Source organism: Epinephelus fuscoguttatus, linkage group LG17, assembly GCF_011397635.1.
Source record: "Epinephelus fuscoguttatus linkage group LG17, E.fuscoguttatus.final_Chr_v1".
Lineage (NCBI taxonomy): Eukaryota > Metazoa > Chordata > Actinopteri > Perciformes > Serranidae > Epinephelus > Epinephelus fuscoguttatus.
Window position 1 is genome coordinate 6,880,219 of NC_064768.1, and position 13,271 is coordinate 6,893,489.

The 13,271-nt window shown below is 41.0% G+C and overlaps 1 protein-coding gene across 1 annotated transcript in view; it reads right to left on the reverse strand.

Annotated features, from left to right (window-relative positions):
- Positions 1–13,271, reverse strand: part of LOC125904193 (venom phosphodiesterase 1) — an 85,849-nt gene that overhangs the window by 47,672 nt on the left and 24,906 nt on the right. Inside the window, exons 6-9 of the mRNA XM_049601442.1 lie at positions 13,058–13,155; positions 9,148–9,227; positions 5,334–5,453; positions 4,392–4,501 (exon numbers count right to left, since the gene is read on the reverse strand). Of these exons, the coding sequence (XP_049457399.1) occupies positions 4,392–4,501; positions 5,334–5,453; positions 9,148–9,227; positions 13,058–13,155 (408 nt within the window). The remainder of the gene's footprint in view (positions 1–4,391; positions 4,502–5,333; positions 5,454–9,147; positions 9,228–13,057; positions 13,156–13,271) is intronic.

Sequence of the window (13,271 nt, forward strand, 5' to 3'; positions counted from 1 at the left end):
TTTATTTCTGGTTGACTGCAACAGCTTCAAGAGATTTCTCACTAACGGGCCTGCGTACTTGTTCATGTATCTTAACAACTTCAGCTTTAGTGACAGTGAATTCTTCAGAGGCTTCTCAGGGTGTGTTGTTATGAGCACAGCCATCTCATCTTTCCATGGTAATGCTCTTAATGTAGGGTCAGGGGTGATAAAGGTTAATGACAACATTACCACATTACAACAACATCTACCAACCCAAGCAGAGATAGAAACCCTTTGCCTCCGTTACACAATCACCATAGTATAGTACTTTATCAGCTGAGATGCTGTTCAGCCTGCTTTATTGCTTGTAATTGCTTTGAAAGGACTTTATGTGATTTGATTGAACTTTTATTGATATTGCTTCAGAGATCTCAACAGGTCAGAGATTAAACAAATTCATAAAATGCTGCCTGATGAAAGACACTGAGCATGAAATGTTTTTTGTGAATGTTCATTTCTAGCCAATGGTCTTGTGTGCTTTTCCTTAGATTAATCTAAAGCTTTTATATATGAGCTCAGTCTCTGCAAACATTCAGCTGCAAAGCTGTTTTTATTACGGATGTGGACACTTGCATCAGGGACTAAAACTGTTGCAACATCTGCCTCACTTACTTAACATGGAAAGAAACTCTGTGTCACAATGAACCAGTTTTCACAATGGTTGTGATGATTTAAAAAGGGTGGGTCAGATTTTATTAAGTATTAGTATTATAATACCTACCTACCTACGATGCACTTCTGTGGATGGGGGTCAGCAGCAAAATGAATTCTGCCCACATAAAAAGTGTATGCTATATTCAGAGTATTTTCAGTGCTTTACCTTTCCATCAGACAGCCCATAACAGTATCACATCTACGTTCTTTTCAAGTCCACCGAACTCCATTGACAAAACCATTAATTTTGGCTCACTGAACACAAGAGCTGCTGGTTGACTGCTGCCTTGATCAGTTAGTTAGTTTGTGAGATTGTTTGGCTCTGGTGAATCTGAACTAACTATTTCAAAACACCAAAGTCAAAGAATTACAAGGACAAAATAACTGACTGAGGCAGCAGTAGACCAGCAGCTCCTGCATCCAGCAATGTTAAATCACTGTTTTTCTCAATGGAGTCTGATTTTGAAGAGCAATTTAACACATTCATTTCCACATTGGAAATCGTCTGACAGAAAGGTAAAGCAGTGAAAATAGTCTTGAAACAGCCTACACTTAAAGTGATGTTGATTGTTTTAAGTTGGACTTAGTTTAGGTGGCTAAAGGTGCTATGCTATGTCTCCTTGTTCAACCCCCAATCCACAGCAGTAAATTGCTTAGCGTCTGTGTTGGACTCCTGCAAGCTTCTCCAAACTGGGGATGTGCTGACCACCCACTACTGTATGTAGTACACTGACTGTGGATAAGTACCTCATACAACCCCACTTCAAAACATGTGAACTATCCCCTGAAGGTGGGTGTGATAACTGCTCCAACATTTGCCAACAAAAAGTCCTCCAAAAAAATCATTCTGTTCTAAAAGCAACTGCACAGTGACGGCCAAGAGGAAACACAACTGACTCACCAGTTGTCTTTACAGCTCATCTGCACTGTAGGAAGGAAGTTGTGGCACAACTATTGCAAGTTTTTTGCGATAATTAACAAACAAAACTGTTACATCATAATTTGTGCTTGTTTAGCAAAAAAATGATCTTACTATGGTTGCTCACACACATGCCTGCATGAACTTGTGCAGATTTTTGAACTCTCAGCAGGGCTCAGGGTCAAATAATGGTTGCGCCCTGCCTGCCTTTGTTAAAAGGTGTGATGATAACTTCTGTTCAACCTGCTTTATTGCTTGTAATCGCTTTGAAAGGACTTTATGTGATTTGATTGAACTTTTATTGATATTGCTTCAGAGATCTCAACAGGTCAGAGATTAAACAAATTCATAAAATGCTACCTGATGAAAGACACTGAGCATGAAATGTTTTTTGTGAATGTTCATTTCTAGCCAATGGTCTTGTGTGCTTTTCCTTAGATTAATCTAAAGCTTTTATATATGAGCTCAGTCTCTGCAAACATTCAGCTGCAAAGCTGTTTTTGTTACAGATGTGGACACTTGCATCAGGGACTAAAACTGTTGCAACATCTGCCTCACTTACTTAACATGGAAAGAAACTCTGTGTCACAATGAACCAGTTTTCACAATGGTTGTGATGATTTAAAAAGGGTGGGTCAGATTTTATTAAGTATTAGTATTATAATACCTACCTACCTACGATGCACTTCTGTGGATGGGGGTCAGCAGCAAAATGAATTCTGGCCACATAAAAAGTGTATGCTATATTCAGAGTATTTTCAGTGCTTTACCTTTCCATCAGACAGCCCATAACAGTATCACATCTACGTTCTTTTCAAGTCCACCAAACTCCATTGACAAAACCATTAATTTTGGCTCACTGAACACAAGAGCTGCTGGTTGACTGCTGCCTTGATCAGTTAGTTAGTTTGTGAGATTGTTTGGCTCTGGTGAATCTGAACTAACTATTTCAAAACACCAAAGTCAAAGAATTACAAGGACAAAATAACTGACTGAGGCAGCAGTAGACCAGCAGCTCCTGCATCCAGCAATGTTAAATCACTGTTTTTCTCAATGGAGTCTGATTTTGAAGAGCAATTTAACACATTCATTTCCACATTGGAAATCATCTGACAGAAAGGTAAAGCAGTGAAAATAGTCTTGAAACAGCCTACACTTAAAGTGATGTTGATTGTTTTAAGTTGGAAATAGTTTAGGTGGCTAAAGGTGCTATGCTATGTCTCCTTGTTCAACCCCCAATCCACAGCAGTAAATTGCTTAGCGTCTGTGTTGGACTCCTGCAAGCTTCTCCAAACTGGGGATGTGCTGACCACCCACTGCTGTATGTAGTACACTGACTGTGGATAAGTACCTCATACAACCCCACTTCAAAACATGTGAACTATCCCCTGAAGGTGGGTGTGATAACTGCTCCAACATTTGCCAAGAAAAAGTCCTCCAAAAAAATCATTCTGTTGTAAAAGCAACTGCACAGTGACGGCCAAGAGGAAACACAACTGACTCACCAGTTGTCTTTACAGCTCATCTGCACTGTAGGAAGGAAGTTGTGGCACAACCATTGCAAGTTTTTTGCGATAATTAACAAACAAAACTGTTACATCATAATTTGTGCTTGTTTAGCAAAAAAATGATCTTACTATGGTTGCTCACACACATGCCTGCATGAACAGATTTTTGAACTCTCAGCAGGGCTCAGGGTCAAATAATGGTTGCGCCCTGCCTGCCTTTGATAAAAGGTGTGATGATAACTTCTTTGACCTTAATGCATGGAATGAATTAAAATAAAAACTAAAGAATAAATCATTAATTGCTGGCAGAATAGTGACAACCTTACAGCTGCCAAGGGCGTTCAAATTGTTGTCACATTTAAGTATCCAGGAACAGAGTTCAACTCTTAACTCAAGTTTGATGTAAACACTAAGGGCTCTAGTTTCCTGGCACGGCGCAGGGTGGCGAACCCTGCGCAGAGCTTCGAGCAGTGCAACCCGAGGCGCGCTCAGTTTGGTAGTTTGGCAGACCAAGGTGCACTGAGATGGGTGTGGCGGCACAGCAGGGGGAGGTGTCGACAGATCCAGCTTGGCGCAGTGACAGTTTCGTGCCAAAAGGCTTCGCCGAAAGTGCGCTAAAAGCTTGCCAGCTGAAACCAGGTCTACTGTCAGCGCAGGGGGAGTGTAGCACTAGTGGAAGTTTGGCTGACCGGCGCATAGTGCACACACGTCACCAAAACCTCACAGGCAGGTTTCCAGAATATCAGGCACATTAACGATGCAATAAATACCCACAAAAACCACTATTCAATGCATCTATCTGCAATCAGCACATAAATGTATCTCTGTATCGACTGTCCCGTCACATCTGAAACTAGAGGCCATAGTCAATTGTGGAGCACAGCTAACAAAGAATTCACTTTTGTGAAAGTTCAAAGGTCTAGTTTACTAACTGCTACTCTCCTTCATTCTGTCTTCTATCAGGCAACTAAATGCAGAAGTGCAAGGTAAGGCAAGTCTGATAGCAAGGTAAAGCAGTGACAGTATACTTAAAGTGCACTTGATTTTTTCAGGTGGCGGACGTTGTCTTAACTTCAATTTCAGTGCTCTGTTTTCTTAGATGTTGATTAAAAGTGCCATTTAATATCCAAAATGTAATACTTTACCCATGTCATACTGTTTGAGACATTAAACTGCCTGTTCTTTTGTAATGTTGCTCAAACCAGGTAATCATCCAGCAGGATGATATACTTCACAGCAGCACTCTGGTTCCCCAGTAAGCTTTTGAAAAACAGAGGTTTCAGTTTTACCCATTGTAAGGTTTGTAGATGTCGGGAAAACTTCCGTTGATTTTGACGTCTGATCCTGGCCAGAAGAAAGTCCCAGACTTCAGCCCCTGGTGTTTTGCTGTGTGCCAAATCTACATAGACAAACAGGACATGTCGACTCAGGGCAGGAGACTCAGGAGAACTTACACATTTATAACACACTTATACTGAGTTAAATCTTCAGCTACAAGATCACATTATTTCTTGGCTACTGCATTAAATCCAATGTGATTATTCTCAGGGTCCTTTTCCCTCAGAAATCCAGCATAATCTAAAGTCTAATTCACAAGTAACTCACAAACTGTGAAATCTGTCTGTTTTGGATGTATTTCCTGTTTTGTATCTGCTCCTCCCAGCGCATGATTGAACCTACATACAATACATGGATCCAAATCAAACAATGGGCCCCTGAGCACAAATATGCAAGGGGCCCACCCACCACCTCTCCTACATAGGAGCAAGACACATAGATTTGGTGGTTTTTGGTCAATTTGTGTTTTTTTTTATTTTTATTGTTTTGTCTTTTTGTGTTCATTTTGAGTCTCATGTTCATTTGACATCTGACATTTTGCAAGTGAAGGCTCCCAGGTATGTGCCCAGTGTGGCCGTTCAGTAATCCATCCATGCTTACATATCCTTACATCAAGTGAAATATGTAAATATCTTAGTTTTGCCTATCATGCTACATACAGGTGGCTTATTGTTGAAGGCTGTTGCATCTATAAGCTGCCTGAAAGAAAAATCTGCAAACACTGAAAAATGGTAGCCTACCTTGTTTTTGGGGTATTTTGCAGTTAATGTTCACTGAGCTCCTTTGTAGCAAAGATGCAACTACATTATCTTATACAAAATATTTATTAACATCTATGAATTCATCATCTTGTCTGCATCCAAAGTTCATAAGTTAAACCAAACAAGACTCACAGGCTGTCCGAGGTACCACTCAGGGTTGTCTTTCTCTGGACTGGACAGACTGAAGGTGGCGTCAAACACCGGGTCGTACATCGTGTTGTCAATCAAACCATTGGACTCTGGGTAGAGACCCTGGGAGGAGGAGGAGGAGGAGGAGGAGGAGGAGGAGGAGGAGAGGAGAATGTGTGACAGTTATTTCGGCATGAATCAGTTTTGCTATGAAATACTTCCGTAAAAGTGCAAGTATGAGATGAGGCCTCTTTTGATTTGTGACAGGGTGGAGTCAGTGCTCTTTATGAGTGAGTTATGTATTCCTGAAAAGCAGAAGTTGTCTGACACACATCTGTAGTTTGATCTTCAGTTGCATATCTGTGTCTGTCTTTGCTTGTGTAAACATGCTCTGCCTTCAGATAAATCTATTTTTTTCAGCCTCTGGAGGAGCATGCTGTCAACACCCAGTGGGGGTTTTATTAGCCTGCAACCATAAGGGCTGAAATACCTCTGAAACTGCAAGTTAAAGGGATCATTCAGATTTTCTGAAGTGGGATTATATGAGGTAGTTATCCATAGTCAGTGTATTACCTACAGGAGATGGCATTTGCCTTGCCCCCAGTTAAGAGAAACAGACAGGAGAACCACCTCAGAAGCTAAGTGATGTACTGCTGTGGCCAGGGGCAGCAACAAAATAGGCTTTAGCCACCTTAAAAAAATTCTACGTAAAAGGATTTTCTCAACCAAAGAAATTCCATATTCTAACGCTTAGGCCTAAAGGCCAAAACACACCAGCGACAAACGCTGCTTATCCACAAATGTGCCACAATTATTTTCAATGTACTACCCCAACTGGCACCGGCTAGACGCGTGTCACTTCATGCCACTGCCCTATTTCGGCCTCGCCACCCTCAGAAATACATGCATTTTTCCTCCACTCTCTCTCTGCTTGTACATACCAGCTGCCGTAGCAGCTCTTTTTCTCTTCTCCTATGGCAGCTCGACTCTTCTCCTCACCACTGATGTATAAAGAGAACTCTGTTGCTGTCTCGTGTGACAAAGAATGGATGAGGAGAGACTCATTGTTGAGGTCAAGAAATACCCAGAGCTAAATTACCCACATTCCTGTTTTTATTAAGACAATGGGCAAAAAGATAATGCCTGGTGAGTCACAGCTCTGGAGATTGGCTCTTCAGGTGAGAAATCAAGCTTAATTAGTGGCTCTCCACACATGATTTTAAGCTAATGCAGAGGTGAAGGAAGTACAGATCTTTCAGTAACAGTAATAATAACTTTGTGTGGTCGTCTGCTGACAAGCTGCAGCGCGATTGTATCCAGTGTGTGCTAGGGGCAGCACTTCACGGGCGGCACTTGACACATTTTTGTTTTGTTTTGTTTTGTTGTTTGTTTTCAGCTCTTCTGTGTCACTCAATGAAATGCAGGATCTGAGTGAAACCAAACTTTGCTTTTCTAAAGATTTTAAAGATTGTACATGCTTGTGTTTTTCTGGACTGATCAAACAAAGAAATAAAAACAGCTGTGGCTAGTTACACTGAATAAAGACATCTACACTCCACCTGCAAGACATGTGTTTTAACAATTCTCTTTGTGGATAATGTAAAAAAAAAAAAAAAAAACACTGCCAAATAAGCAAGAGAGACACTTGGTGAAGAGCACTGCTGTACCTAACCATCAGTTCAGATTACACTGGATATGTACAAATAAATTAAATCAGTGAAGCATAAAGCGCTGGCATCCTCTGATACAGAAAGACCCTGAGGTTGTGTTTTAACCAAGTCCAGGCAGCAGGGCTGGGTCCATGAGCATGTGTTTACAGCTCACAGTTAGCTCTGCTCTTTCTGGGCCTCCAGTTTCTGCAGAAGCTTCCCCTCTTTCTTTTTCAATCCATTCAGTGTCTCTCTGCAAAAGTTTTTTTTCTCTATAGTGTGGTTCATTAAGGTATCCTTTTGTCTCCACAGTGAACAGCATTTTGTCATTGCTGTCATAATCACACAGATTTATTATCTTGTATTTGTTGTCTCCATAAACCGCTAACAATCTGACCCAAACAGCTGACCTGCGGCATAATACAGTGACAACACAGCTGCACTTCTGCGTAGGAATACTAAGTTCTACAGTTCAGAAAATGTAGCACCAAAATAAGGGGCTGTCAGATGGTTAAGTAACATGGTGAAAATATTCTGTATATACTGTCCACTTAGACTGTGTGTAATACACTAACTATGAAGTATGGGGCGGCAGTAGCTCAGTCCATAGGGACTTGGGTTGGTAAGCAGAGGGTCACCTGGTTAAGTCTCCGTATGGATCAAATATGGAGCATGGACTGGTAACTGGAGAGGTGCTAGTTTGCCTCCTGGGCACAGCCAATGTGCCCTTGAGCAAGACACTGGACTCCAAACTGCTCAGGGCGCAGCCCCCTCACTCTGACATCTGTCCATTTAATGCATATACAAGGCCTACTTGTGCATGTGTGTGTATTTCAGGCCTGTGTGTATATGGGTGGCGCTTTTCCTCCATCTGTGTCGTCCAAATCCTCTTTGTCTTCATCATCTACCTAATATTATATCTGACCTGTTAAAACTTTGCTATCCGAGTTATGAAATGATATTGTGCCCTGTTCCACTCTCTTGTTGCTGATGTGCCTGTCCTCCAGGTTATGTCACATTTTCTCAGCTGCTTTTTGGTCAACAACTCTCTGAAGGTTTTTGACAGATGCAACAAAACTCAGAACATTGAACCTATTCAAAAAATTTTAATAACAGATGAGCAAGATTTAAAAAAAATTTAATAACAGATGAAAATGCTGGAGTCAGTGTGCAAACACGATTGACACAAGATGAGGTTCTATTTATTTTAAATGTGCAACAATTTCAGATGTAAAATATGGACATTGTGTGCAATGGCTTTGATGGGAATATCGTTAGTTTTTCTTTTGGTCATTATCTGAGGACCCATCAGCTACCGGTCTGAAAAAGATAAGCCTCTGGGGGCAACGGCACAATATTTCAGACTGATTTGGTGTAGCAAGCAGACGACTGAGCCGAGACTTATTCTTCCATGTGCCTGTCATTTCAACTAATCTCCATAAACAGAAATCTGCATATGACTGCAGATGCTTTTTTTTAAAAAGCTTATATAAAGCTAAATTGTCATCAGATGATAAAATGGATTTCACACTGTTTACCTGCAGCTCAAACATGATTGGTGAATACTTCTGGAACTTCAAATGGAAGACAAGATGCTTCCAATACCAACATCTTGTCCTGTTGCCTACAGATTCTACACATGTAGATATCTTTTTATAGAGATTAATTTGGTCATACACCAAAGAATTGGACAAATTAAACATCCATCCTGAGGGGGATATGTGCATTGTACCATATTTCTATATTTATTCCAAAGTCACAAATGTCAATATGATGGTGTCACTAGAAGAAAAGTGGGATCACCAGAGTTAGTAGGATTTATCCTTTTGTGACCATGGATGACTGAGCAAAATGCTATGGTGCTTAAACTAATAGTTTGGGGATATTTCAGTCTGGGCAAAAGTGGTGGACAGACCCACCACACTGTCTTTCTTAGAGCCACACCACTGGCTGAAAAAGTCAAATCAAAGCTGCTGTGCTCTGCAGCTAAATAACAGCAACAATAACAGTTAATGCCTTTGCTTGCAATCTGCAATCCATTTCAGCTGCATGTGGGGGGTAGAGGTCAGAAAGTTTTTATCAAAGCTATCACAATTTCTGCATGTGTATGATTGCATGTGTGTGTTCATGGTTCCATGTGTAGCGGTGTGAGTGCCTTGTGTCCTCACCGTGACAATGGTATAGTGATTAGGGAACGTCTTGCTGGGAAATGCTGCCTGCATGTATGGTGCCGAGGTTCCACACTTCTCTGTGATGTAAAGAACAAAAGACATGTTGAGCTGGGAGCACTGTGCTAGAGAAAATTTAATTTATTTGATCCATTGTAAAAAAGGTGTGTGTGTGTGTGTCATTGCCCTGCATGTTGGCTGGAAAAATTCATTGTGGTGGGCATAACTGCCCCACAGTGATACCGAAACTCACACACACACACACACACACACACACACACATTTGTACACACATTAAAAGGTTGATCAGAGAAGATAATTTGCGAGCTGGATGACTCATGAGTTATGTATTTAAAAAACCAATCCTGACAGACAAGTTGTTGTTACCTGTTGGTAGCTGACTTTCTCATTTTCCTTAGAAAATGTAATTCTGAGGAAACTTGACTTGTTTTGTCTTGAAGACGTTTTGCTCTCTCATCCAAGACAATTTATTAGTTCAGGAGTGATTCAGAGAATTCGCCAGAATTGAAACATCTTGAAGGCCAAATACCAAACTCACTGGACCGGAATGCAACCTCAAATGGGATACAAACCCATTTATATTGAGTTAATAGTTGGCATAGTTAAATGCATAACAGTGCTGAGATATGTGAATTCATCATCCTGATTAAAATAGAAGAAAACTTCACTAATGTGTCCAGCTTAGATGCTGTGTGTCAAGGTTAACTGCACCCGGCAGTGTCAGGGGGAAACATGGTGGGACAAGAACGAAAGTTATGGTGGCAAAAGTCCAATTAGGGCAGGCGAAAGGGGTGGTGGATGGGTCCGACGAACACCAACTTTCAAGATTATAAAGCCAAACCCTGTTCTTTTTTCCGAAACCTGACGACTTGCATTAGTTGTTGAAGGAGAAAAAAAAAAGTCAGTTTGCGGTGTTGTGCTGACATAGGGTATTTATTTTGAAAGACTGTATGCATGCATTTCCTCTGAAAACAGAAGTGTATTTTAAAAGAAGACAATTTATGTAACTGGCTGAAGTTGACTCTGCATCCCAGAACATCAATAACCAACGCATCCAGGGTCCCTTGCACATCGTATCTGTATGTGCAAAGGCCATGACTAAACATCAATATGTGACGAGGTTGGAGTGAGAACGTGTTGATTTAATTGAGCTGTGTGCACTGAAAGTGAATGTCAGCACTACCTTTTGAGATTAAGTTCAGTCAGACTTGTTTCAACAAACTAATGTTTAAAAACAGAAATATAAATTTAAAAGGCATTCATGAGTTTTGTAAATTTGACACATTATTACTCTGTTGTTGAAACTGAATTGCATTTGGTGAAGGTTGGAGGCATGAGGTTTTATTGACACTTTATGGATCCAGTGAAGTTAAAGGATTTAGTCACAAGCTCTTCTTTATACCTTTGCCTTTTACTTTGCCTGACAGCGACACTATAGATTTCAAAATGATTTAAACTGATGGTTTGTTTTGCTTTTTTATCTGTAGTTTAGAAATGTTACGGCAATTCACAATAATACTGTAAGTTTGGGTTCCAGGGAGACCCCGAATTTCTCTTTGGGGTCTTAAGATAAAAAAGTTTGGGACCCTGCATTTGACTGATGAATAAAAAAATAAAACTATTTCGTTAATTACTGAGATTCTTATTTTGAATGCACTCTGAAGAAAGACATTTGGAAACAGTTTCTGCAGCAGCTGCAGCAGTGGCGAATTATCTGTCAAGTTTTATCGTTCCAGTTCATTCAAATATTGTACAGTAATGACATGAAAACAAAGGGGAAGTGAGGCAAATCTTATAAAAAAAATAATACGTCCTTTGCATAGGCTCAGAATGGGTAAAGAATTTGTGAGGGGAATGCAAATTCACTGCCTGTTCTTTCCTACTAGAAACCCTTAAAGGGATAGTTCGACATTTTGGCAAATTCGCCTATTGCCGTAATCCCTATGAGTAGGTACATTATCTTTAATTGTCAGTGCGTGCTGTTCTGAGATCGGTGAGACAGAGCTGCCCGCTGAAATGGAGGTGAACGGTACAGGTCCCTCTCTCCCTCAAAACTAATCAAATACACCATCAAATGACTCCAAAACGCTCTGGCTTGCGCATTCCCCATGCTATGAAATAATAATGTATAATTAAGTAACATTACGACACATGAAGCAAATACTCGGAACTACTTTCTTGAGTAAACCACTGGGCGGAGTGGCACAGTGCGCACCTGAGACAGTGCCGTAGTTATTGCTTGCAGCCTTGCATTTGCAGTATTGTCCGCTGGACACACCAGAGAGTTTGAGATAAGTTTACAGAGTGCTGTTGTAAATCATGGTTTACACATGTATTGTAAAGGGTTGCGGTAACAAACCGAAGACATGGAGCAGAGTGAAGTTTCACGTAGTACCAACGAAAAATACGGACAGGATGAAACAATGACTATTTGTGCTGGACATCGACCCCACACGCCTGTGGAAACGGTCCAGAAAATGTTTGTTTGCTCCAACCATTTTTCACTGGAGGACTACGCTGAAAGGATGGAGCGCAGAAGCTCAGGAATGGTTCAAACTCCTTTCTTGAGAGACACTGCCATACCATCTGTCGGCATCACAAAACGAGCACACGTGGAAAGTGATCGTTGTGTATTTTGCTCAGTAATCCCTCTGCTGTAACGTTACCTCCGTGTTGAGTAACATTAGCCTACAATCCAAGCATGGTAAATAAGGCTAACATGCAAATGTTGTTGTGGTTATGGATAAGTGCTTGCCCAGAGCATATAGTGAAGTGACTGGCATTACTTTTGATTGTTGGGAATAAACAGACTGCTAAGGAACATTTTAAGTTGTTGTTCCTTCAGGAGTTGTGGTGATTTGTGAGTGTGGAGTTAGCATGTTCTCCCCGTGTTCCGGTGATTATTTTGCGGCGTACTCTCATCCCATCCCACCATCAACATATGTATGTAACATACAGTCACTGGCCACTTTGTTAGGTACACCTGTGTAATCTAATGCAATCCAGTAGAACGGCTATACCATGATTTTTTCCCCGAAGCTTATAAATTTTCGGTTATTGTTGACATCCACCAGAAAGTCCACCATGATCTTCTTTTCAACAAACTTGTTGTTTTGATGACGGGAGTAACTGCACTAAACATACACTGAAATCACTCCGCCCAGCAAGTACTGTATGTCTGGAATGTAGTTCCGGCTGTGCATTTGGCTTCACAACAACGCTGTCTCGTAATATTACATTATTATTTCATAGCGTGGTGAATGTGTAAGCTACAAGTTGTCTACAAGAGCATTTTGGAGTCATTCATTCTCGGAACCCATCGGCTGTATTCAGCGTCTGACTTCCGGCAGACGGTGATACAGCCTCTGGGGGCAGACCCCCGTTTTTTTTGAAAGTTTGAAAGTAAATATGCTGAACCACGGCAATTCAGAGTTTGCAGTGATGCCAATTATGTTCCGCCTCGTTAGTTCACTGCACGGACCGTTTAACCTGGCAACAACTGCAGCCAGTTGGTCAATATCACGTGGACTACAAACAGCCTACAACTGGAAACCAGGGCTCTTCCGCTCTTCTTCCGGAGGCAAGATCTCCGGGGTTTGCCTACAGAATCTACATTCACTGAATGTAGAGTCTGTATAGAGACTAGGAGTCATTTGATGATGCACATATGACTACAGGGACTACGGCAATAGGCGAACTTGCCAAAAAGTCAAAGTGTCCCTTTAAATTCCTAATAGTGAACAGGCATATTTGAGGTCTTTGTATCTTTGTACCTAAGAGCTACTAGTTTTCCCTAAAATATATTCTTTTCATATTTTGCACTTTAGAACATGATCATTCAAAGTGCATAATATGTGCGTAATTAGTGTGTAATATGGTTGATACTAACTGAGTTTGTCCAGAACAGGAATGAGAGTGCTCCATGTTTGCAGGTACTCAGCCCGAAGTCCATCCAAAGAGACAAGGAGCAGCGGCTGGCGTTTAAAGCTGTGATGGTGAGAAAAAAAAGATTCCATCAGGAAGAAGGGATTAGATTACAGACAAAAACATACAATAAGGAAAAACAGAGTACAGCTGCTGATGCTGGACAGAAGCAGGATGTT